Raw genomic sequence first — 26,365 nt, 5'->3', positions numbered from 1 at the left:
GAGAGCTGATCTATTGCGGTGTGGAAGGGTCACCCAGGCGTGAGGCTGAGCTTGGCTCAGGATAATGGCTGAAGACTAGGCTTAGGACAAAGGTTCATATGACATAATATCCAACAGAATAATACATATGGCAGCAAATCTACTGAGCATGGAAGCTACGGGAGCAACCTAGCAGGCAGAAAGGTGTCCTGTACCTGTTGTATGAGGTGAGGAACAGCTGAAGGTTATCTTGGTTAATGTCCTGTGCGATATGAAGCCTGTACGTTTGGATCAAATCTAGATTTGCCTGCAGTTCCTCCTGTACAAAAGCAGAAGAATTGAAAGACGGGGAACATCATCTTTTTCACGAGTAAAGAAACGATACTCATAAAAATACTGAAGCATTAGACTGCCTCCATACACATCGTTCCCCTGTGAACAATAACCCAGAGGGCAGCGACTCCAGACTGCATTAGTACCTGGGCTACATTAAGTGTTTCTGTGACATGACTGTTAAGTGCCACACTTTGGTAATGTGACTACACTTTTACAAATGGCAGTGCACGTGCTGCTGCAGGAGTACAAAGGTATCCTGAGATGGGATAAGTCAGCTCCCGAGCCACAGTAACACTTATACAGACACAAATCACTCTGTTTTAGGAAGGTCTTCTGCTTATGCTTAAAGAAGCAAAGCTTTATAGGTAAGCCCCAAGACTGGGACCAAAGGAGAATTTAATCCCAACACCCAGTTCTACGAAGAAACTGCATTCCAACGAGAGCTAGAGAGAGACAGAGAGAAAAGGGAATGCAAGGAAGCACTACATGTAATGAAGGGGCTTGAAAGCAGGGTGAGAACAGCACGTGCTCTAAGCAGGAGGAAGCTATGCAACTCCTTCCCATGCTGACGTGTTGTTGCAGGAGGGCTTCAGGTCAGGGACTGATCTGCTGTATGCCATATATCGTGTGCATGAGGCACAGACCCCTTCAGCTGCCCAGTAAGCTTGCTGGTTGGGAGCCAGCAAATCCCAGACAGAAGGCATTGCTATATCCAAAGCTTTCAGGAGGGGCTGGTTTGCCTCTGCTGAAACTAAAGGGGAAGACAAAGAGCAGAGTGCAGCAATTCAACATCTGGACACATACAATATCCCACTGTCAACTCCCAGCTGATCTGTGCTCCACCCACAGCCCAAATGCTTCCATGCTGGCTACAGAGAACCAGCTGCCACTTGTTTCTGCAAACAGTTGCCTGGGCACCACAAAGATAGGCGTTCTAGCACTACTGTGTGGGACACTACTTCCTGAACATGTCTGGAGTCTGGAGACAGGGCAAGCATGAGGACGTGCATGGTCATCGCAGTGTGCAAAGCCCTGATGCCAGTTTGCCACGCAGAGAAGATGGTACTATATGTGGCAACCCTTATTTGATGGACCAGAGCTATTTCAGAGCAGGTACCTACAGAAGTTACAGCTCCACATACAGTTGCAGGGCAACATTAACACCTGCTGGGTACTTACATGGCCAAAATGATGCGCCAAGACAATATCCACTATGTTGGTTGTCCAGCCTGAAAACTGAAGAGTGACCATGAATGAAGAGGAGGGAGAGTAACCGGAAAATGTAGTTTCATTACAAATTTCAAAGCAGCTCCTCAGAGTAAAGAAAATAACAAAGAAACCATTCAAGTGATACAAGAAACAAATGCCTGAAGCTTGGTATGGGCGTGCAAGACTCCAAAGAAGTCTGTGCACACACAACACACAGCTGTCCAGAAACTTGGAAGGCTGAATAACTGCAAGTGGCCAGAATAACAGAATAATTAAAAGATCCATTCAACCTCAGCCAAATGAGGCCTGCAAGCACGAGTACTAAACCAGAGGAAAGCTGAGTGCTCAACAGCCACTCATCTCCAAGCAGTCTACCAGGATTTCTTATTCACATATGATCACACCCACCCCTGCCCCTACGGTGGAGGCCATACTGCACCCAGACTGAGAACGCAGCAGGGACAGAAATGAGATTGTACAGTTTTTGCCATAAACCGATGAATTTGTCCTTTTTCTTCTTACTCTACACACTGTTCATTAAGCACTGTGAAGAGGAGATGTGCAGGGGAAGGAGAATCTCACCTTGGATGCCGCCCAGTCAATCCAGCCCTTTGCACATGGATCAACATTAATAAGAACGAGTCCCTCCACCAGGTCAGGGTGGCTGAGCTGTGGGGAGAGCACAGGCACACTCAGAAGGATGATTCCAGCCCACACCTTGGTCGACGGCAGGTGCAGCAGCTGGAAAGCTTCTTGCAAAAGGAAGACAGAGTAAAATGAAGACTAAGTAGGGAGCTCCTTCTGTGCCGGGCATCCAGCAGCCTTTTCAGAGCCTGGCCCAAAGCTGGCTCCCAGACCTTACTCGGCTCAGTTGCTGGCACTGAGGGACCGACTGCTCACGCAGCGCCTGCAGCCTGAGCAGGCCTCAGCAGCGTCTTCTGGCGACTCGTGCATCCCGTAGGTCCTGCTCAGGCTCCCGTGTATTGCAGGGCTGTGAGCAGTGACTCCCTCTGCTCCGATCTGGCACCTCCAGGAAGGACCTGGACAAACTCCTGTGCCCGGAGAGCACCTCCCTTCCACTCCTCAAGGAAGAGGCAGTCTCCCAGTGGAGATGTGGCAAAATGGCAAGATTTGGCAAATGGCACAGGAGTTTGTGCTGAGGTCCCGCAAGCACCTGCAGTCTGAGCAGAGGCCGGGGAAGCCCCAGCTGCAGGGGCACCCGTCCCACCAGAGAGCACCCCCCTGCCCCCCCAGCCCGCAGACACCCCTTCCCCTGCTCCAGCCTGGCAGGAGTGTGTGTGTGGGGAGCATGGCTACAAAATACGTTGAGAACTGCTTGCAAACACAAACCCAGCAATCTAACAGAACCAGAGAACTTCAAGTTCTAGGCTCACTCCACACCTGAAATTTTACAGCAGCTCTTCTGCTCCGCTGTATAGATTAGCACTGGTTAAGCAGAAGGAAACAACTCTATCCTCAGCAGGAAACTGCCTGCAATCCAGGTAGCATGGCAAGTGCTTTCTGGCACTTCCCTGAGCTGGGGCCAAAGGCTTATTGCCAAGACTGAAAACTACACAAGATACAAAAGGCAAGGAACAGAGCAAACACCAGTGCCTCACACTGCCCCAGGCTCAACCCTGACTGGATGAAATAGGAAGCAGAGAACTTTTTGTAGGAGGGGCAGCTGCATGGTGAAGTGGCCTTAAGAAGCAGTTAGTGGCCTAAATCATCAGCAACTCTCTGCACTCAACAACTGGAAGCAAACATCCTGAGAATGTCAGATTTCTGTATTATTTTTTTAACGCTGTCTCTGAAAGACTCAGGCAAATTCCTGGGCTGCTAAACTATGTCCACTGATTTCACATGCTTATAAACACTCCGCTAGAGAGAAATGTAGAAGTACCAAGATAAAGCTGGCATTCTCTTGTCAAAGGGTGGAGTGCAAAATCTACTTCCTTCCAGTGAAAAAGCACATTCCTCATCAGTGCTGGTTCACAGCACATCACTGAATCAATTGTTTGGTGTCACAAGCACTGGAAACAGCATACAGTAATGCAGCCAGTCTTTGTGAAGACACGAGGCTGGATATTCCTAGCAGTCAGGATGGGCTCTGCTGACTCAAAGGCATCACATTACAATCTTTCCACGTCTGGCATAGCTTCAGAGTAGCCTCGGCTGCTCCAATTTAACCATCTGGATGCAAAGTAGCTCTCACATGGCTCCCTGCAGGCCTACTGTAATTACTGCTACTTTGCCGGTGCCCCACAAATGGTCTGTCTGATGAGTGGAAGACCACAGCTCCTATAAGTCACAAGGAAATGAAGAGATACTTACTGCACACCTGCTGAGGACATAAGCACCAGCTCCCAGTCCAATCCCAATGAAGCTTTTCAGGCTGAAATATAGGCATTTCACAATCAGCAAGGCTAACTTAAGCTCACAGCTGAAACATCTCTAGAGGCAAAGCCTTTCCCCTCTCTGCATCCAGCTGTTGACTTCTGGTTCATTTTCAAAATGATCCAGCAATGACGCAGCAGCCATAAATTGCCTCATGTGGCAGACAATGTTCCCAGCATAACAATCAGACAGGGTTACACAGGTTAGGAGATGCTCAGGCCTCTTGGGACAACTCGGTGAGCATATCAGATATTGCAAGCAGAGACAGAGGTAGGTGCTGGAATGGCTGTATCCAGCTGACTCACCCCGTTTCCTTTCAGAGACTTACTTCAGATGCGTCAGAACAGCGGGAAGCATTTCAGCCAGTTCATCCATACTGGGATACTGGTACCTGAAAACCAAAGAGACTGAAATCAAAGCACTTCCAAATACAGCTTGACAGAGGTTACCGTCCAGTTCTACCCAAGGTAGGAGAGACGAGGAACATCTGACAGGCATGTGCATAGCGATTATTTTGCAACGGTACTGTATATTCCAGCCAACTGCATGGATGCCACCCCTCAGAGCAAGACTAACACAGAGCTTTGGTTTTTTGGGCAGTCAGACTTCTGTGGGAGGACAGACAGATTGAACAAGGAATGCCAGCTAGACTGCAGTGTGCTGGGCTCATGCTCAAGTCAGAAAGCTAGTGAGGGCTTTACCCATGCCTCAGGAATAGAAGACTTCCCTGAATGCCCCTTGGGAAGCCTCCTCATCTTCCCATTTCCTCTGCTCCTGAAAGCTGCCTCCCACTACACTCAGGCTAGCAATCCCAGCTGGCTTAAACTGGGTGCTACCTCAGTCCAGACCACACCTGGAACAACGAGGGTCTCTGCAGAGCTCTTACCCAGTTGGGAATGGGGGGGCTCCTTCCTGCTGGCCTGGTGCATCCACGTGGCACACAGCAAAATGCTGAGTGATCTCTTGCATGTCTTCAAAGTTAAAGAATGCATTAAAACAGGATTTGTCTGCAACAACAAAAAAAGAGAAATGAGACATTTCCTGAAGCTTTATTGCGATCCACCCTCCAAACACCACGGCACACACCTGCATGAGCCCACCCTCCCTGCTGAGTCTGCAGGGCAGTGGATGCTGGGCGACGCACGCTGCTGTGCCCCACTGACTGCAACGCAGCAGCAAGTCCTAGCAAAGTAACTGCCATGACTGGAGGGCAGGCAGACCGACAACCCAGCAAGCATGCCCAGGAAAATAGGGCCCTGCAGCACTTGGGTACTCACAGTACATACCAAGGAGCACGTGTGTGAACATAATAGTCCATGTTGGGTGGAAAGACATGTGGAAAGCACAACTGAGCCCGCTACAAACATTACACTACATCTGCAGCCTTGCAGAAGGGACTTACTCACCTGCCCAGCATCCAGGGAACGGATGCCTTGCGGCAGCTCTATCACGCAGTGCAACAAGTCCGCTAGAGCACTACAGTGTGGTGGGTGGACCTATTTCCACTTTTGCACCTTGGCCCTACCTTTCAAGGGCTGTTGGAATGGACAGGGGTGTGCCACATGCTCTCTCTCCTGCAGACCTTTATCTTTTTAGCCTGGAATGACCTGTCCCATCTCAGCTCCAGGACAGTCCCACTGGTCCCCACAATCAAAAGCAAATACCATGAACAACCACTTTTTCAGGGTCCTGGGAATGCAAGGGCTTACGGTTGAGGCCAATGTCATGGTATGTGAGGATGACAGGTCTGTTCCCCTTGGGTGCGCCCCGCATGGTGACATGGACCACTCCGAAAGCTGTCTCAATGTCATGTTCCTGCAGAGAGAGAAGAAGCAGCCTCAGTGATGCATGTGCTGCCTGCACTACAGGGAACCCTAACTGAGGGACAGCAGCAAGGGCTTCATCCACACTTTAACATTGCTCTCCTATCCACAGCTGGTGGCTCAGTACAGCTCTTGCAATCTGCAACCCTGTCAAATCTCTCTGTCCAGCCACTGCCAAAAGCAGGTTGCTTTTGTACAGACATGTGAAGGGTTTGGGGCTGTGTCTTCCTGTGACCAAGATGCCATTTCAATGGCCTTTAGTGACGTTGCTGCACCATAACCTAAGACACCCAGGGTGTCACGTGTCCATCCATCTCTAGGGGTTCATGGCACCACGAATGCAGCTTCACTCCTACAGCCAACCCCTCGCTCCCCAGCTGACATCCCTCTCCCTCCCACCCACCAGCCCACAATTCTCTTTTCAGCATGCCTCCAACCCACACCCCATGGAACGTCCTGTCTGCAGGCAAGCTGATGCAAGGGGACACAGCAACGTCCGAGAGACTGGCAGCAGCCCCAGCCCCTGGGGACCATGGACCAGAGTGTTTTGGAAACAGCACGACAACACAGAGCAGGCAGACGGCTGGAACAGCAAAGAGACCCAAGCTCCACAGATCCAATCACTGGCTGCCTGGGAGGTTGTTCCCATCCACAGGGGAGCGGGTGGCAGCTTTTCTCTTCAACAGCATTAAAACTGAAAGACACAGACCACACGTACCTGCTGTCCTGGGCTGCCTGTCTACTACAGACCCACCCTGGCCATTTGGCCAAGAGCCCATCAGACCTTCACCACACTGCTGCATTAATGTTCGCTGCAGTAATGTTCGCTGCAGCTTGGCCCACAAGCCCTGACTTGTCACCCCAAGGAAGGTTGAGCACTGTGCCTTAACCGAACGCTGCTTCTCACTGATACCAGGTTTGGTAATGTGACAGTAACACACCCTTAGGCTCCTCCAGCAGCTGGCACAGACACGGGAGGTTATGCTGGTTTCCAGCTGGGTATCAGTGGAGCAGTTTTTGTGCAAGGGTTCATAAGGAAGCCCAGGGCACAGCCTCCATCTCCTGAGCCTCTGGGAAACTGCCAGGCTCTGCCCCTTGCCTGTCTTCTCAGCTAAGCAGGGCAAAGTCCTGTTTTCTACTCCAGCAGGACATGTCATGCAGCCGTAGCAGTGGCCCTCAGTTTAGTGTTCTCCAAGTTCGCAGGTGTTAAGGAGTCCTTTAACAAAACTGGCAACTTTTGGATGAGGCCGAGGGTGGCGACTGGCAGTGCACGCAGCTGAAATGGCAAAGCACAGCAAACTCACGGAAGAGTCCGGCGAGTGCCAAAGCAACCGGAGCTTGCAACCCCTGGCTGCACTTCCCTACGCATCCGAGCTAACCAAGTGGCTGACTGCCATTAAAAGCAGGTCTCTCTGCCAGCTCTGGCAGTTGTTAGCCTCTTCCATAAGCAGCTTTAACTCACTGACCTGGCAGGAAACTATCCAGCTGCCTTGTTTGTTTTTTTTTTAATCTTTCTTTGTTAGATTTCTGCCAGGCCAATGAGTTAAGAAGCTCACAGAGAGGTCTGGCAAATGCTAGTTCTGGCTCAGAGCCCAAGGGGAATGCATGGGGTGGCAGAAGAAATAACCCTGCCCTGAGCACGAGGCCGGTTACACTGACTCACATCTCACAAAGCTGCACCTCCAGAGGACTAGGGAGGGTTTTATAAGCAGCAGCGAAAGGTCGACTATCAAACAGAAGCACAAATCCCAAACTGAGCCAACAGTGAGAAAAGCACAGAAATCAACAAAAGAGCTGATGGTATTAAAAGAAGTCAGCAATACTGTGCCTTTTCTGGAATTACATTCAAACTTACTGCTAAGGTCACACGTGCTTCCACTAGGTAGAATTCTGGACAAGGTACTGGAAACAGAAACACCCACCTCTCTTCAGAGCTTCTGTTCAAGCACCTCAATGTGCTTCATATTGCAACACCCTGCATTTTTGTTTTCCGAAGTTGAGCTTGGGTCTTAGCTCTCTAGTAGGGAAGGAAGAGAGTTTCCTTGAGCTAAAAATCAATCCTTGCTCTCCCACTTACTTTAACTTTGCAGACTGTGTAAACTGCGATTTGGGGAAATGAGACAGTTTGTCGAGAAGAGTTTTTCCATGTCATCACTGGGCACCAGCCCAATCTGAAGAGTACTCACCTTGCTACTCCTTCAATCACATTAGTGATTCAAATACAGGGAACATCCACTGAAGATGGAAGCAACTTGAGAAATCCCATCTTTAACAAGTCTCAGTGAGCAGCACTTTAAAAAATTTAAGATGCTAAATCTGCAAACCTCTCCCTCTGCCCTGTACAGTGACAAAGCCTTAGACTGGGAGTGCTTCAGGTTATTTCTTTTGTCTCTTGCTTGTTCCCAGGCAAGGTGTAAATCCTCCTCCTGGGAGGACTGTGAAATAAGGAAGATAAATACGAAAGAAGATGATGATCTGCAGTTGTGTTTTGAAAAGCTTGACAAAATTTAATTTTCACTTAGGGACTGGAAACTTTATCAGAGGTTTCTCTGAAGAGATTTTATCTTCTGCCCTCATTTGTACAGTAGGTAAAAAATAAACAGCAGCTGCAGACAACCTGCTGCAAATGGGAACTCAACAGCAGAGGCAGCCTTGTTGCTGGCAGCCTGCTCTCGCTGGCCGCAGGCGCAAAGCTGGTGACGCACGCATGCCGAACAGCGGCGTGCTGCCGGGGAGACGGAGCCGAGACACGAGTCCTGCGCAGGCAGCTACTATTGATCAACTCAAATAAGCTGGGAACTATGGCTTCAAAAACTGGCCGCTCCCTCAGGGCATGGGTGAGAGCAGCGGTGACCTAACAGCTTGTTGCGATTCTCCTTCACATCTGGGCTGATGTGCTCCGGAATATCTGGCCAGTCCTGGTACAGCAGCTTTTTTTTGACCGTACCTCTGTTCTCCAAAACTGCTCCATCGTGCTCTGCCCTTTCTGAGACAAGGGGGCTGGCAGTACATCGAACATGTGGGTGTGTTGTGGATTTACACAGTAGCACAATGAGGTTGCTTTGTTCTCTGCTCTTGATAAACAAGAATTGATTTGCTTTGTTGAAAGCCATGAGCCCTGGGATGACATTTTCACTCATCTCTTGCAATGTTAAGGTCTTACGCCTCTGGGTTATCATCAGTTCTGAGCCCGCCCTCTAATATTCCACTGTAGGATGGTTTTATGCAATGCGCATCACACTTTATCTTCACCCAAAGGCAGATAAAGTTTGCCGTTTTACCTTCCATCACTTTTTCCAGATCATTTAAGAGCAGATTTAAGCAGCACAGGTCCTAACACAGATCTCTAAGGTGCTCCTCTAGTGATCTCAAACAGCTGTGAAAATAACTGCTTTTTTTTTTTTTAAATCAATATTTCACCCATGAAAGGACCTCATGACCTCATGGCCACTTAAGCCCCTTGGGACATATGTCTTAGGACCCCTTTTGGTAAGGGGTCTTGTCTTTTGGAAATCCAAGTAGGCTGCATCAACCGAATTGCCTTTACTTACACAGTTACTGACCTCTTCGAAGAACTCCAACAGCTCTGCAGAGCAGGACTTCTTCCCTTTACAGAAACTACGCTGACCCTTTCCCAATATTTATCCATATAATTCACCCACTATACGCCTTGCTAGTTTTATCAGTCTGTCTGGTACAGCAGGTCAGTGAATCCCCGTAACTCCTCTGGGATTTGTTTTAAAAATTGTGTTACAGGTGAAGCACTTCAGTCCTTCGGCACCACAGCAGCTTCAACAGAGGAGCATAACCTCTCACTTAACAACTCAACTATTTCATCCTTAAACTCATTTAAAACTCCTGGGTTGATACATCCAGTCCTGGCAACTTGCTATAAAAGCATATATTTTAGCTCTTTTACAGCCTCTGCAATAGGCACTGTGGTTTAAGGCAGGGTCTCTGCTGACTCCCCATAAAGAGCACTCCAGCACGGTAACCTCTGTGAGCTGCTCCATGGCAAGCCTGCATGCAGAAATAATTATATTTAGTTTTTCTGCTATGGCTAGATCTTTCTTGAGTCCTCCTTTCAGAGCCTGAGCACTCTCCAAACTCTCTCACATGGTTCCATTTCTGATAGGTTTGAAACAGGACTATTATTTTTTACCTCCTTTGCAAGTCATCTCTCAAAATCCCCTTTTGCCTGCTTTGCTCTGTTCATATATTTAATCTCCTAGAGTTTATAACCTTTTCCATTTTCTCCAGCTTTTTGAAAAATGCCTTTTTGTTTTCAATAGCCTCCATGCCCCTCTGTTTAGTCATGCTGGCTTCCCTGCACCATTTCTCATGTCTGCTGTGATAGATGGTGGGCATTTGCTCTCTGCTTAGCTTATTTTCAATAAGCTTCTCCATTTCTCTGCAGTTCTTGTTTTGAACTTTCAGTGCAAAGCCAGTGAAGTTTTCTATGGTTTGTTTTTTTTTTTTTTTCTTTTTCCCAAGAACATTGACCTGGAGCACATTACGGTTCCCATCACAGAGCAGCTCTTTGAAGACAACGTTTTGAACACATTTCTCTGCCCTTCTCAGAATCACGTCAATGATGGCTTCTCCTCCCTGGGGCTCCCTAACTTGTTGCTTCACAGAAGTTTGCAGCTAAAATGGAGTACTGGTGTCATGTCCCACAGCCGCATCTGTCGAACTGACACAGGGCAGCTGAAGCTTCCTACCCTTGTCCTGTCTCCCAGCCTTGTAGCTTCTCTGATCACCATCTTGGGCTCACACAATTACAGACAAAACATAAATTTCTTATTTAGGCCCGAGATTTCAGTCTAAGGGGGATCTAAGTTATTCACTGACATTAATTAAAGCCAAATCAGATCAACAAGCTTTCTTTAACACCCACCTGCATCCTCTACCATCACCTGCATCTACCCTCTCCTTCCTGTACACTGTATGCAAGTATTAGTGTTCCACTACCAGTGTCCACCAAGAGGGACCTCAGACCTCTTCTGTGATCTCAGACAAGAATACAATAACCACTGGCAGAAACAAAATAAAACTGATATTTTGGGTGCAACTTCTTGTTGCAGATTGGCTGACTTGATGATGAAGCGCCATCGAAGAGTGCTTCTCTTGTCCCTCTGCCCTGCCCCACGTCCAGCGAGTTGATGGTCTCATGGAAACCTGCAAGCGGGAGTGCAGGGCCGGGTTCGCTGTCTTACTACACTGGGAAACCAAAGCAACTGACCCTGCAGCTATAGGATCCCTCATCCGGATGGAAGGTAAGCACTGGGAGTGCACACACGGTGGCAGAGGCGCTGACTTGCCTTGGCTATACTGTTAAGATATACTCTCAGGTAGGGGTTGGGCAGAAGAACAGATAGCAGCCAGAGAAAGGCCACCAATGCTACTGACCCTCTCTGAAAGCCTGTGATTTTTGCTATATGCCTTATGGCCCCAGCTCCTGAGAATCACTGCTTTCAGTCAGAGAGACCTGCACTTCACAAAATGAGATGTGTGTGAACCATAAAGGCTCAGACACCGGAAGGTGATAAGACACAACCCAACCGCAGCTTTAAAACATTTGAGATTAAACACAAGCAAGAACAGCTGGGAGGTATTCCTTGCTGGGGATTTGCAGAATGTCAGACTCAACTGGGACATTATCCTATTTGGCCTTACCATCTTTGAATGATTCTTAAACTGAGGAGGAAAACACACACCCAGCTATGACCGCCAAGGTCTAAATTTACTGCGGGACCGACTGTGGGAAGACGTGGGCGCACGCCCAGGTGGCAAAAGGTTCAAATGGGGGAACCATCTCTGACTGCCACCCTCTGTCTTTGTCCAGAAAGGGAAGCGATGACAGTGCCACTGACAAGTGCCACAGAAATTTCCCATATTAAGAAAAAACATTTCCAAGTGAGGGAAGGAGGCACACAACAGCAGCTCCAGAGGTGCTAATGCCTTGAGCTCCAGAGACTCCCGGCAGCAAACAGGTACCTGGGTGCCGGACTGCAGCAGTACGAATTCCAGCCACACTCCCTCAGCTCCAGGTCACAGGGTGATCCGGAGCTTAAGTTTTAAAAGTTATTAAAGCCTGAAGTAAACCATTTGTTTCACAGTGGGAATGATTAATGATGAGAATTTGTATTACTAGTGCTTTTCACAACTGATTTGTTCTTTTTTTGGCATTACCAGATGAGTTTTACTCCCAATGTGAAGCTGCTCAAAGTTCAAAATTAATTCCCTGGAAAAACTGAGAATTTATTTCATTTGGAGACCGACAATAAAGAACACATCTGTGAAATCCCTTCAATTTTTTTTTTTTTCTTTTTGAAAGTTCAAATTGTCAGAACACAGAGCAGCAAGGTCTCTGTTGCTCACATTCTGCTCAAGCTTGTCAAATGTCTGTACTAGTAGAGGGCTAGAAACATCCCAAAAACCATTCAGCTTAAGGACACTCAGGTCCTGGTTCAGCTAAGGCAAAGAAAACCACCACTGCTGCTTTGCTGTGAGGCGGAGGAGACGCAGATTACTCAGGTCAGGTTTCCCCCCCCTTTTCAGTGACGCTGCAGCTACAGCTATCATTTACTTTGTGTCATCTTTGCCAGTCTTGGCAAAGGTGGAAAACGATTGCCGCATGCTGCTCGGGCAACCCATCACAGCTATTAACTGTGGAGAGATTAAAGTAGAGATTCCATCGTCTTGCTCTTTGCAACAGCTGCCCTCAAATTTCTACACATTACCAAAACACCACCACTATGCCTATAAGCTAAGAAAAAAATATTATAAGACTGTAAAACATCACCATCTGATAACTCTTACCATTACAGTACCACAGAGCCGAATGCAGTCGGTAGGTAAGTGCTTACCACGTCCTCTCTGTACAAAATTATTTTGGAAATAGTAGAGCTGAAGGAGACGGCTGCGTAGGAAGCAAGCCTAAATCTCATTTAAAGCAACATCTTGAACTAAATTATTCGTTTCCATACAGAGCAGAAATTTATTAATAGAAAACACAATATGATCTACGCAAGCAGGTGATGGTTTCTAGTACTTCGTGTAATTGAATTAAGTCTTAAATTAGAAGAACGCTGGGTGAGAATGAAGAGCAGCAGCAGCAGGAGGTGCGTGCTCTGGCTACACAAACACAAAAGCCTCGGGAGACAAAGGTGCTGCTGGGCTCTCCCCAACCTACTGCATATACAAACAAGCTTCTGTGTGCTCCTGTTCCAAAGGCACCTGACGCTGAAGGGCAGACCTAGCGTGTACCTCTAAGCCTTTCTAATGCTCCGTGTCAGCCAGAGAGAAAGGGCAAGTCGCCTCCAAAACACCGGTTCTGCTAGAGAACAGGTACCGGCTCCAGCCAAGTGAACTGAAGTAACCTACAGCAGAAGTACAGCTGATGGGTTGGCTTTGTGCTCCCACATCAGAGATCACGAACCCCTACAACCACACGTTCAGACTGATAAGCAATTAGTAACAACACCTACATGTTGCAGATGGAGCAAGATGTACTCCTCCATCTCCTGCCCTGCCCATGCATTACAAGAAGCAGTCAAAGCCACAACTTTGTAAAGACACAACAGTGTCTTGCACTCCAGCCAAGTGCCCAATGTCACGAGCAAGGCACCCAGCGCCGACGCAGGAATACGTGATGCTTCTTACTCCTGCTCTAAGAGTAAATCCCCCCTTCCCCAGCTAGTGCAGGAAATGGGACCTGCCCAGGTCTGTAGTAGTTCAGGGTGACGTAAACCACTTGCAGATCAGCTCTCTTCTGCACAAGTCTGGCAGGGGGTTGGTGTTTTCCAGCACTCCGCAGCACTATTTTGAGTCAGCAGAGTATCAGGTTGTGGCCTTCCCCATGGGCTGCAAATGGAAGAGGTTGATGCCTCCAGTGCTCTTCCATCCCCTGGGCAGTGGGCTCAAGGTACCACAACCTGCAGACACGCAGCCTTTGCAAACCTCAAGCCTGCACAAGGAAGATCTGAACGTGCTAATACACAGAGCAAGTCTAAAAATATTTTGTGTGACCGCTGCACCCCAGATCATCTTAACCCCTAAAGGCAACTTGGAAGATAGGCCAGGGGCCCTGTTTCCAGCCCAGGACAGTCCATCTGCTGACACGATGTGCCAAAACACATTTCAGCACCTTGCTGAAGACTATGAACATCTTAACACCCCCTGAAGAAAAGAAAGCAGGGCCATGTTCTGTGTCTCCAAACCTTCAATGTCCCTGGGAACTAGAACTGAGTCTAACTGCACTGAGTTATAACGAGTATTGCAATTACTCATTAGCTGCTCTGAAATTCCATTAGCGGGTGCTGCGTAATGGAAACAGATCAGTCACTGTTAGTGGAAAGGCACCATTCATTTTTCTGAAGGCAGGAAGGAGGCAAATCCCTTTCTCAACCTAAGGCGCATACATTTGCTTTGCAGTAAGAACCCACTGACAAGAACGAAAAAAGCACAGGAACTTCAAATACCACATCTGCATAATCAGCCTCTTTAGCACACTGTTGTCACAAGCATACAGAAAGCAAAAGTAACGTTTAAGTAAACCCCATGGAAGGATTGTGCTTATATGTTTAAAAATAAAAATCATGTTTCAGTCCAAGTCCAGCTAGCAAAAGCTCTCCAGAACTCAACACTGCAGTTTTCCAGAAAACAGAGGTTTTAGATGGAAAGCCAGTGATGGGAAGAATCAGAGGAAGAGCTCCCCAAGAAGAGTGAAAAAACAAATTCCGAAGTAAAATTCCACTTTTAATAATTTTTAGCTTTACAGTATTTGTTGCTGGGATGTCAGCAGAAGTCAAAACCAGTACTTCAGTGGTGACACTAGTTTTAATAAGATTAGGGGCAGCTCCTAATTTAGTAGGCATTTAAAAAACTTGCTTTCTAGATCAAAACATCTTCTGTGCTGTAATTAATTTCACTGTAGCACTTTGAACAAAAGGACAAAAGAACTCATTGTACAAATCCGAAGAACAATGGTCCTCAACATCCAAGACAAAACGTTTCAATGCTGGTGAGAACAGCTCCCCTGTTATTCATACAGAGAAGCAAACCCTTCCTCAAAGTGCTAACGTTTCATGTTATTTCGTTACAATAAACAGAAGACGCTTTAAAGCATATTGTATTCAACACCACTGTGTAGCAATCACAAGCTGGCTTTAATGGTTTCATTAAAAAAGGAACACAGTTTCGATTCAACATCTATGACATCAGCAAATGCACATGATGGGATATTTCAATAACCTCTCAATAGCAGAATACCATCTCCTACTGCACAGCAAGCAAAAATAAAGCAAAGAGACAGGGCAAAGATAAGCACACTTTTAAAAATGCAGATTAAAAAGCTTCAAACAAACATATTTGTGGAAGAACTTCTCCAAAACTGAATCAGTAAAAACATGGGCTTACTGAAAAGTTATACTTTCAGTAGAAAAAAAAGCAGCAAAAGATTCCTCCTTGTGGTCTGTCATTAACTCTTCAAACATTTTGCTGTGTTTTACTCTGGGCACAGGCAACATCAAGTAACTACATTTTCAATTAATTCCAGCAACGCATAGCAAGTTTTTGTACAGGGAAACTTTAATTTCTTTCCTCCATGGGTTTATGCACGTCTTGTCTTCTCCGTTTCAGCTGAACTCTGCATGTCCTGGATGTACTTATTCCCACCTCTTCCCTACCTTGTGCGCTTTATGCAAATACTCTGCCAAATCCCAGAGCCATCTCCACACCCCAGGTCCTGCTGAGCACGGTGTGTGCTGGAGAGCAAACCACTTCCCTCCCTTCACGTGGGTGGGAGGCAGCGGAGGGGAAGTACTAGCTACACATCAGATCAAATGCTAGCTTACGTCAGACTGAAACATAATGCAGATTTATTTGGATAGTTTTAAAAATATATCAGCATATTCCTTCATTGGTATTTAAAGCAAGTCACCTGGAAAAAGGGGAGAGATTTAGACTAACACAGAACACCTACTTCTCAAAGCAGCTGAAGAGGGTGTGCAGGTAATAATAAAAGCACAAGCACAGCTCTAGTAAGTGTGTAGGTCGCCACACCATCTGTCCATCAGCAACCCAGACCATTTGATCCACCATCTGCCTGCGAACATTAGAAGCCGCCAAGCCTAGATTTCATTAGGGTTCATACAGCTTTCAAGTAAAATGTAGGTCTCAGATTTAGGTTAATAAATTTTATTTCTGAAAGTAACCTAGATTCATACTGATAAAGACCCCTAAGCCACCATGCTAGCTCTCCTTTTTATCTCCATTGCAAACGGTTATCAGATTATGTGGGGGTTGTTTCAACTGATGCCCAGGCAACCTGTTGTTTGTCAAGGTTAATTGTGGTTGCTTGTAGATGAACAGTTTAAGAAAACCAGGGCACCTGTATCTGAAAGTCAGCTGTATCAGAAAAGCTAAAAGCTTCTTCATACCACATTAACCCAGAGTAACAAGTTTCAGAAGCAAGAGGATGCTTACTCTGTTGACTTGCCCAGATCTGATCCTGGCAAGTTACTCAAAACTAAAACCAAACACACTGGGAAATTAACAGAAATTCATAATGGCATCACTCATTTTCCCCAAAGGAAGGAAAGATCTGACAAACCCTAAATACGCATGTTACCTTGAAAAGTAACGTGCCAAAGCTTTACAGAAAACAGCGTGCCTAACCTATGTGCTGGCACCACACAACTCAGAGAAGCAGCGACAGCACTAACAACATGCTCATGAGCTGGGATTAAACTAAACACTTCTCCCAGTCATAAGCATGGATCGACTGCAGAAAATATTTTGAAACTCCAGCTTACAGCCAGAAGGAGGTCCAGAGGCACCACAGGATGAATAAACGCTGAGGCCGGCTGCGTTACAGCTCTGGCTGTACCCAAGGCAGAGCTCTGCAGGGGCACTGGTCAGTCCTGGAAGGAGCTGGGATGGACTTGCAGCAAATCACCTCATGGCCGAGGGCACAGAATAACACAGGCTGAAATAATGCAGGACTCGCTCCAGTATGCCACCGTCTTGTACTGGGGGGCTCAAACTGGACCTGCACTGTCAACAGGGTTGCCACCAGTGCTAACAGGGGGCACCCCCTTCCCTCGCCCTGCAGGCTGCAGCCTTGCAAGCTCAGCCCAGGATGTGGTTGGCCCCATGCAAAGCCACACACAGCTTTATCTCCATTTAAAACAACTTTTTGGAGACTATTAGAAAAATAAAAAGGTCTGAAATGCAGGTCTTGCATCACTGATGCCGTGCTCTCATACTGCAAACGATATACTGCGTAAGATAACATAAGCTGCCTATCGGGTTAAACCACAACAGATGGATTATATCCAAACCCCCTACATTTTGTCTTAAAGCACGCCAGGTCCCTTGCAGATCCTACTGCTATCAGAAGCTGAATCAAGAACTTCACTGCACTGTAACCGGAAACGATCGTCCAGTTATCAGCCTTCATGAATTTGTGGCCAGTTTGTGCTTGTTCTTGTAAAATCAAGATCTTCCCCAAGGCTATTCCTCCCTGTGAAATTCTGGACAAGTTAAACCCCCGCCTCAGCCTAAGTGCTTGTAAGTCTCTCTTCACACAACAGGATCTCCTTTCCTCCGAAAGCCCTAGCAAACTTCTTCCCTTCGAATTCCCCCTTCTCAAACACCGCTAAATAAAGACACACCAATTTCACAGCAGCCTGAATGCGGCAGCCGGACGTACTTTGCCAGATTAAAAAGCAGCAGTAATTTTTCACAGGACAACAGAAGAGTTCAACCTCCGAGTGTACGCACTGCTCCTGGTATTAGCGACTGAATCCAAGGACCCAACGCACCATCTATCCTCTCACAGATTCCAAACAGAGACTTACTCCGGGCCTTGGGGGTACTTTCCAGGTAGGACGGGGGGGCCAAGCCAAGTGTGCCCTGAAACCGCACCTTGTAGGGAGATGCTGGAGGAAGGTGAGGCTGGGACAACATTTACAGTCACAAGAGACACTATGTTAACTTCTTGCTAAAAAAAAACATTCTAAATGAATTACCAAGAGGGCTCCTGGAAGGAACATCTTGTCTCCTGCCCAACTGTTGCCATGGCCACCAGCTCACTGCTGATCTAAAGCAAAGCACAGAGAAGCAACAAGCACGTCCTTCCCGGCCCGGCGCTCCCGGGAGCCCCTCTCCCTGGCTGCGGGGCTGCTCGACAGCCCTGGGGCAGACAGGGAGCCGAGACAACAACTGCGCTGCGACATGCCGAGCACACGAGCCGGTGGCTGCTGGACCGTGCTTCTTTGGGGCTTGCACAGCTTCAGATTTGGGGTGTTCTTTAAAGAAGGGCACAAAGAGGCTTTGCTTGTAGAGGGAAAGCGTAGACCGAACAGGCGGCAGGCGATGCACAGCTGTTGCAGGGACTCCTTCTTACCTTCCCACTGCTCCAGCTCCGAAGACCGTACCTGCTCACAGACAGGCAGGGCATGGGCGAACCCAGAGCTTTGTTGGGTCAGTAGAAAATTTGCAGTGAAGGCTAATGTGCTCAGATACTGTATTTATATTCTTTCCAATCACGGCAGACAGGCCCCAATAGGCAGTGCCTGTACTCCCTAATGCTCTTACTCAAAAGCATTGCATCTATTTTTACCCATTCCCTATCCAGCATGGGAGCACACTGTACCTCTGGCAGAAATGAAGAAGATGCAGAAAGACAGACGGAGACAAGATGGTACAGAGAAGTGTTTTAAACACATTATCTACCTTTATTAAAACAGAAAAATCATTGCCTAACAGTGTTGCCACTTCTAAGACTAGACGCTAAAGTTAAAACGTGCTACGATTAGTAATTTTTATACTTATAGGCTTTAAAATAACCCTAAAACTCACAATGAATCAAGCTAAAGCAGTGCAGCGACATATGCCTGCCCAGATGGGTTGTACTTTCAGTGTCTGCTATCAAGAGATGGAAAAATTACAAACTATCTTCTTAGGACTCTATTATATTCCTGTTCTGCACAGGCTTGCAGAAGGTTTTCTGGAATCATCTACATCAACAGACTTTTATTAAAAGCTACCAGATGACATTGACAGCTCTACCCCCTAGCCGCACCACTGGTGTAATACAGCAGCGAGAGCCTGTCCTGTGCTAAGCAGAACACTACAGACGCAGCAGCCTCCTGCAGCTGAAGAGAAAGAAAAGCCGCTGGCTGCGTATCGGCACGCTGAGTGGGAAGTCAGCAAGATAATCCGGCATGGTAAACGAGCCTGTGCTCTACAAAATGCACCACGTAATCTCAGTGCTGTGCTCCGCCTAACAAAGAGCGTGTCCTCTGTCTTGGATGCCTGCGGTTCAACCGCTCCTCTAAAAGGATTATTCCTATGGCAAGTGGAGCAATCAGGCTCATCTCCACGCTACTCTGTCCGGTGAATAACCTCCCAGAAAATGGCTACGGCTTTGTCATGACCCAGGCCCAGCAAAGCAGGGGTGCTGTATCTGGGGCAGCTTGGTGACTTCCATCTCCTCTCAACACAAACAGAGCATGCGGGCTCCTCCTTTCTTAGCCAGTGAGCCAGATGGGACGTGACAGAGCTGCAGCTCTTCAGCATATTGCATGTCCCAAAGAAACTGCTTTTCAGGAGACCAGCCACCCTGTGAGATGTTGTAGAGCCTCAGCAGAGCAGTCCAAGTCTGCACCTCAGAGCTCAGAACAGGCTCTGCATGAAACGGTGAAGGGCAATTTCTGCCAACTGGACATATTCAAGTTCTTACTGATTAAACCTTAACAGGAGTTAAAATTAAGATACAGAGCTTTTTCATCTCTCTCTCAGCATTACTGATGGGCCACGGGGAGTCGCCCACAGATCTTTGTCTCCTACATGTGTCTTACCTGACAGTCGAAGTCCTGGAAGTTGCGAGCCGCATTCTGTTAACAAGAACCAGAGAGAGAGAGAAAAAAAAAAAAAAAAAAAAAAAGTTCAGCACAGTTCCCCAGAACACCCCCAACAACATCATGAAAGTTCCCCTCAGAGACCTCTGCTTCAGCACAGTCTAGCCTGACCGCAGTCAGGACAGCAGCAAAATGTGAGACCCCTACAAGAAAACTCCGCGCAAGTTCTGCCTGTTACTATACAGCAAGTTTGCTGGGGGCTGTCCCAAGGCTGTCAACTAAGGAGCATACCTGCGGACACAGCTGAGAGTCGAGAGCATTCAAGCAGGGAGAGATGCACGTACAAAGGACCCTGGCCAAAGTCAGGCTGATTATGAGGTTGGGTTTTGTCTGGTCCTGGTGGTATCATTGTACAGCAATCGCAGTGACCTGTAAACTACTGAAACCAGAGCACATGGGAACGGGGCTCAGCGATTCACAGCTGACTTTTCCCAGAGGGTGACACCACGCATACAGGCGCGCGCAGTAAGTACAGCACACATTTGGCATACTGCAGGTTCAAAGGTCTGCAGTAACTTTGTGCGCCCACGCGCTTCGTAAGACTCTGGCTCCAAGCACAGAGTAGGTTACGCTGCCGAGTGCTGTCAAACGCTGCAAAGGGCCGAGCAAATCATTTGAGACAAATCATTTCTAGCTTACGTGGTTTAGGCATAGTACCTTAGTGCTAAAATTACAACTAGGACCATATACGCACAACAGAAACACCCCAAACATTTCTTCTGGCTGAGCACCCTAACTCCTCTCCACGTGTAAACAAATGGCCCTGTTTTCCTCCCCCCAAAGCTTTGCCACATTAACAAGAACACAGGGTGCTACCTATGTTCTTCAGTCTGAGACATTTAAGTGGAGATACTGCAAATCTTGTTTTAAGAATCCCCCTGGTGTTAAGTATTGAACTATATCAATATTTTGAATGTGATGTAGCACAAAGCACCAAATCCTCAGGATGGGGGAAAAGAAAACAAAAAGTAGCCCCCTCTTACTTCAGTTTGAGATCCTGAAGTTAGTTGAGATTTCTGACAACTCTGTCTATGCCTCTTTCCCTGCTCTGTTAAATACAGACAGTAGAGCCTTCTCATCTACCAGGTCGTAAAGAAGGTAAATTCAGTCATCCAATGCCACAGTGATTAAGGACTGTAAAAAAGCCTGTACCCAGCACTGGACTTGGATGGTGCATGCTAAATAAAGAAAAGGCTGATCTGAATTTGTACTGAGAAAAGCAAGATTCCCTGAGCGGGGAGGAAACGACACAAAGCAAAGAATGAAGGTCTGCAACTGTGTCGCTTGCTCTCAGGGTACACCACCATGCACAAGTAGCATTAGTGCTGACATGTCCTGACTCCTGGATATTTGATTTTAACACACCAAAATCTGACTTTAAACCATTAACCCAGTCATTGTCTTAACTTGAGGAAGTCTAAGATTAAGGCATGTTTTTCAGTCCTCTGAAGATGTGATGGCTGCACCTCAAAGGCAAAGAGCTAGCTGGAGTGACCCAATCCAGCCCAAGGGCTGTCCATGCAATCTCTTGAATTAAGCTCTTGCATTTCAGTAACTTTTCACTGAGGCTCTATTAATAGGAGTCAAAGGTGTCAGAATATGGACCAGCCATAATAATAAAGTGTCACTGGGATAAGTTTTCTGATCAGGTTACAGGCAGTACTCTCTTTTTCCTTCTCTTTCAACTAAATGGGAACATTTGAAGTTGATTTTCTTTCCCAGTAAAAAGTCACTGCTTTTTAGTGAGCCTGAATGAGGTGAACATATATAATCTAATGTATTTTACTTCCCTTCCCTGCACTTCCTATTAGGCTTAAGTTACACACAAACATAAGAGTGTTTGTATTCTTTAAAAGTCAGGCTTGTAATTTTCTGCTGACTTAGATTTGAGACAAAACAAAGCCAGGACTCAGTGGTCCCCAGTGGCATTTCCTACAGTTCAGACAAGTGGACAAGGTAGGACCCATTTCCATTTCCCAGGCAATTCCACTGGTTTTGGAGTTTAAGACACCAGAGGTCCTTTTCTCTGTACAGCAGCCTTTGTATCTGAAGAGTTCATGAGCACTCACCCATTAGCACCTTAAGAGTTTTACTGTACTATTTCTGGCCATTAATCCATGCTGGCTCAAACTCCTACATCTAAAGTGGGTCGGTCAGTAAAAATCTTAGTGAACTGCCAGCTCAATACTTTTTGGACTCTGATACGCTGCACAGAACAGCACATTATGGCACCACACCCATACGCTCCATAAACTACGTCTAAAAAGCACATGCGTATTATTTCAAGCTTGAAAGCATGAACAAGGGCCAGACCTCAGAGATGGTAGCTCCCTGAGGCATTTCTTTTGTTAAAGCGTAAAAAGGAGAGCCACATCACAGTTCACTTCCCATGCAGTGCTGAGGATGGTTCTGGAGCCACTCTATGTTTTCCTACTGAGATAGTATGTACCTGCTGTACTTCAAAACTCAGTCAAGGAAACCAAATATCACTTTGTATGTGCCCTTCTGTATGCTGGTTAACACCACTGGGCTGTTCAGGGAAGCACTCTGCATTTAAACCAGAACTGTCCCAGCTATCAGCTAAGAGAAGTGGCTGTGCAGATGACACCACGACAGGGACCTGACGGGACTGGTCAGGCAATACTTGACAGAGAGACTGAAAACTTATAAAGTGAAAACCACTTTGTTTTGGCATGCTTCAATACCTCCTACTTAGCTCACTGAAGCAAGGGAGATCTACCCTTTTGCACTCAAACATGGAAAATCCTAGGAGGATCGTGAGCAAGAGCTGGGGCACTGCATTTAGGAAGCTTGTCTTCTGTAAACGTTCATCTCATTTTCAAGTCATAAACTGTTTTCAAGGCCCTTCTGTATTTTCATCTGCTGGTCTACACTGATTTTGTTCTTCCAAGGCTCACCCTCCTTCAAAACACTTTAAGAAGTTATGTTTAAGCTATGGTGGAAGCCTAGTAGTCAGCACTAGGCTGTACGAATAGGCAGCTGGATGGCAGATTTCAGCAGAATTTTTAGATTTTACAGATACTAAACAGATATGCTAGCACACTGCAGAAATGAGCAAAAAATAAGCAGCACAGACTAAAACATTGCAGAATTTCAGAGATTTCACCCATTTTGGAGTCTGTACTAGACAGTGCAGTCTTCTGTGAGCACACAGTGAGCAGACAAAGTACTGTATCCCTCTGGCAGCACAAGCTAGTTCTTGATGTCAGCCACTAAACAGCAAAGCACTGGGGCCTGCTTCACATACCATCAAACTTGGCTGTTAGGTATGGAAAGTGACCAAACAGCATTGCTCAGAATCACAATTTGCAGATGCAAGATTCTAGATCTTGTTGGGATGGCCCATAATGACTTAGGCACCCAGAGCAACAGTTCGTGGCAGAATCCAGCGAGGCTAGGGCTTTCCTAAAGCCCAGATGGCTCTCCTCCAGCCCAGAAAAGACAGAGTGAAAGCCTTAAACAGCTGCTGCAATACAGTGATTTTTCCAAAGTTTCAGTATTACATGAACCTGGATTGCTCTAGCTAGGCTCTGCAGATATTAAAAGGAAATGGCTCTCCATTACTAAATCCAGGGAGACAGGGTTGTTTTGGGGGTCAAAACACAAAAGGATAATTTAAGACAAAAGATTTTAAACAAAAAAGTAAAAAAAAAGAAAATGGGATACCATCCAAGGTTTCTCTAACAAGCATGAACTTATTAAAAGTTCTACAGCTCTGCCAGATCAGGAATAGTATCACCTTTCCAACTTCTGCCCTGCCTTTGTAAATCCTCAGTACAGGCGTAACCCACTGTTTGGCCAGGACTCCAGACTTACCTGCACTGTGGTGCCCTGTCTTTCCCTGAGACTTTAGAAGAGGTGGTGGTTTATCAGAGTGGGGAAGCGTTTACTGGTTTTCAGTACTTAAGGTACTTTAAGCTGTAAACAGATTCCTGGCAATCGGGGCTCCTTGCCAAAGTCAGCCAGAGTACACCTGCGAGAGCAAAGAGGCAGCCAGCATTACCTTATCATTCAGGAGCGGTTTGATCTCTGTCAGCTGAACATCCTGCAGTTCGTCCATGGTGCTGCAAGTGGAGCCGACTAACCCTCAGCGCAGCAAACGGGTGATTCTGAAACAAAGGCGCATTGTTAGAAACAGTATTACCAGAGATGCTAGCCAAAGAAAGCTTTAAGATCTTTCATTAGACTTGTATATGCTCAAACTGAAGCCTGAAAGTCTGAAGGAAGCTGGTTCTCAGTACTACACAAAGCACCTGCAACTGCAGATGGCAAACAGCCACGCTTGCCCCGAGTGTGCCAGTTATGTCACACCTTACCCTGCACACTGCCTTGCCCACTGAAAGCTGTCCCTGAAAGCTCAGGCTTTTCTACTCAGAAAGTCCGGATCCACCTCCATGCATTGCTGGTACCTCAGCCATAGTCTGCCTGGAAATGAACTGGAAATGACTGGATCAGCAGAGTGAAAAATCTGTGTTCGATATGCAGGAATATTGACATCTCACTGCCACGCCTGACACACTTTAACCACAGCATCCAGCCGCTAAAGACAGGGCTGTGCCTGTAACCCACGAGACATGGAGCCAACACTGCACGCGCACATGGGAGACAGAGGTGTGGAGATCCAGCGCCTCGTGGCTGGACGTAAGGCAGCCCAGAACCCGAGGCAGCCCTCGTTTTACGCGGTGGGATACAGAAACGGCCCCCAGATAGTCCTGGTCCAGTTGAACATGTGCAGGGTAACACTGTTAACTGCAGCCCAAGTGATCATTCTCCATCAGGTGGTGCAGAGCCATCAAAGGAAAGAAAAAAACCGCAATCAACAGTATCTGAGGTTGCCATGTGTCTATGGGAAATCACTGCTGCCACAGAGTCAGGGAAGAAATCTTCTAGTATAAATACAACAGTGAGGATGGAGGAAAAATATGGCAGAGTTTACCAGGGATTTAATTTTTATTCTAGAGGCTCCACCTGTGTTTCTAGACAGGAGAATTTCTAGAGCAGGCAGTGGCAGCAATATGAAGAGGGCTCTGGCAACAGAAAATGATCATGCCTGATGGTGCAGATTATTTGGTTGTTCAGGAAAACTATACCTATTACTGTAGATGAAATAAAAGAAGTCATGGACATAAGCAGGGACAGGAATAGGCACGTGGTGGGCTTCCTGGGCGTTAGCTGAGTATGCTGGAAAAAGACTCTCAAATACTGTCACAAATCAAATTCTTTGTCCCAAGGTAATATTCTGCTGCTAACCACAAACGAAAGAAAGGGGAAAAAGAGTACTGCTTCTCCAGCCACCTTAATTCCACACACACACGCACTGCCCTGGGAAGGAGGGGTTCCCCCCACCCCAAACGCTGTGCAACGCTGCACATTCTTGTCGTCCCCCTCCGTGCCAGGACTAACGTTGGTGTGGCTGAAGCCAGTCTGGCACAAAACAAATCAAAATGCCTTTTCCCTCTGAAGATGAGCCATAGCAACTCCCCTCTCTTCTAGCTCCTTTGCTTTGGGAAACTTGAAATTATTCTTCTTTTTCAGACCTTGTTTGCTGTAAAACACATCAGTTGTGAGACTTCAAAGAAACCAGTTCACTTACAGATAACATCCCCCTTACCCCACGATGAATTTCTATTTAGAAGAGCAGTAAGAGTCATTATATGATGCACTGTAAGCCCCAGAGGAAGAGCTAGTTACTGTAATTCTGATGAGGTGTTATGGAGACCAAAAAACATTTTCTACTAAGGAATTACAACTTCCATAGACACTGGGACTGATTAGGAGCTCAACATCTACCGGGTTCTCTCCAAAACAGCATCCCACAAGGTTAGAGGCATCAAAGGAGTTTCAAACAAGCTTCGCAAAGCTTATCTGCAGCGGGTGACAGACAGTACTAGAACACCCACCTTATTATCTGGAGAGCTTATTCCTCTCTCACGCTCCTTTGAAAAAGCTACCCACTGGACCAGATGGCAGGCAGGAAGGTGACGCTTATTCTTGGGGTCACCCAAGAGACCAAGAAGTTGTCCGCTCTACCCAAAGGGATTAAAAAAACCTGTGCATACACCGGCCACCTTTCTGTGTGAGTTTTTACACACAAGGGAGTGGTAAGTTATGCTTGTTTCGTGGTTCATGAGTCTTAGGCTCACACCTAGCATTTTTGCCTAAACCAGAGTCTACAGCGAAGCAGGGTATCTAATAATCACTCTCCACTGAGCTTTGACTGACCAAAGAACATCTCAGAACACCAACTGCTCTGCATTAGATTGCTCAAAGATACTTCGCTAAAGCTTTGCAGGTACTCCTCCTAGTTTCCCCAAAGCTATACAAAGAGCAACAACTCCCAGAGAGCCCTGGGATGCATCCTGCGTAACTCTGCCTGGGGACGTCGTTTGCTGCCGGTACAAGCATGCCAGTCCATGAAGTGTGTAGAGTCTAGAGAGGGGGAGACGGACACATTTTGTAAACCCCATGCACTACTTTGTTAATCTTTTGTTATATGAGAATAATAAAAAACTAAGTAGGTGTTCAAAGCAAGGATTATCAAATGCTTTATCTCATCAACCTCGATTTCATACTTGGTCTCTAGATGCAACTAGAGCGCACACAATAAACAACGTCATTCTGAAATGAATCTGATGCTTATCTTCCTGGTCCACTACTGCTCCAAATACCATT

General features: G+C 46.8%; 1 protein-coding gene across 2 annotated transcripts in view; it reads right to left on the bottom strand.

Annotated features, from left to right (window-relative positions):
- NDRG3 (NDRG family member 3) overlaps window positions 1-23,768 on the bottom strand; it is a 31,364-nt gene extending 7,596 nt beyond the window's left edge. The window contains exons 1-9 of one of the 2 annotated variants that reach the window (XM_009483692.2): window positions 23,697-23,768; window positions 19,613-19,648; window positions 5,631-5,736; window positions 4,808-4,928; window positions 4,250-4,312; window positions 3,859-3,919; window positions 2,107-2,193; window positions 1,495-1,551; window positions 195-298 (exon numbers count right to left, since the gene is read on the bottom strand). In XM_009483692.2, coding sequence (XP_009481967.1) covers window positions 195-298; window positions 1,495-1,551; window positions 2,107-2,193; window positions 3,859-3,919; window positions 4,250-4,312; window positions 4,808-4,928; window positions 5,631-5,736; window positions 19,613-19,648; window positions 23,697-23,753 — 692 coding nt within the window. In that variant the 5' untranslated portion in view covers window positions 23,754-23,768. The remainder of the gene's footprint in view (window positions 1-194; window positions 299-1,494; window positions 1,552-2,106; window positions 2,194-3,858; window positions 3,920-4,249; window positions 4,313-4,807; window positions 4,929-5,630; window positions 5,737-19,612; window positions 19,649-23,696) is intronic. The other variant, XM_009483693.2, reaches the window with a different exon arrangement.
- Window positions 23,769-26,365: the final 2,597 nt, after the last annotated feature.

The sequence above is a fragment of the Pelecanus crispus genome, chromosome 14 (genome assembly GCF_030463565.1).
Source record: "Pelecanus crispus isolate bPelCri1 chromosome 14, bPelCri1.pri, whole genome shotgun sequence".
NCBI lineage: Eukaryota > Metazoa > Chordata > Aves > Pelecaniformes > Pelecanidae > Pelecanus > Pelecanus crispus.
The sequence above is the reverse complement of the archived record's forward strand: the minus strand, read 5'-3'. Positions and strand labels throughout refer to the sequence as shown.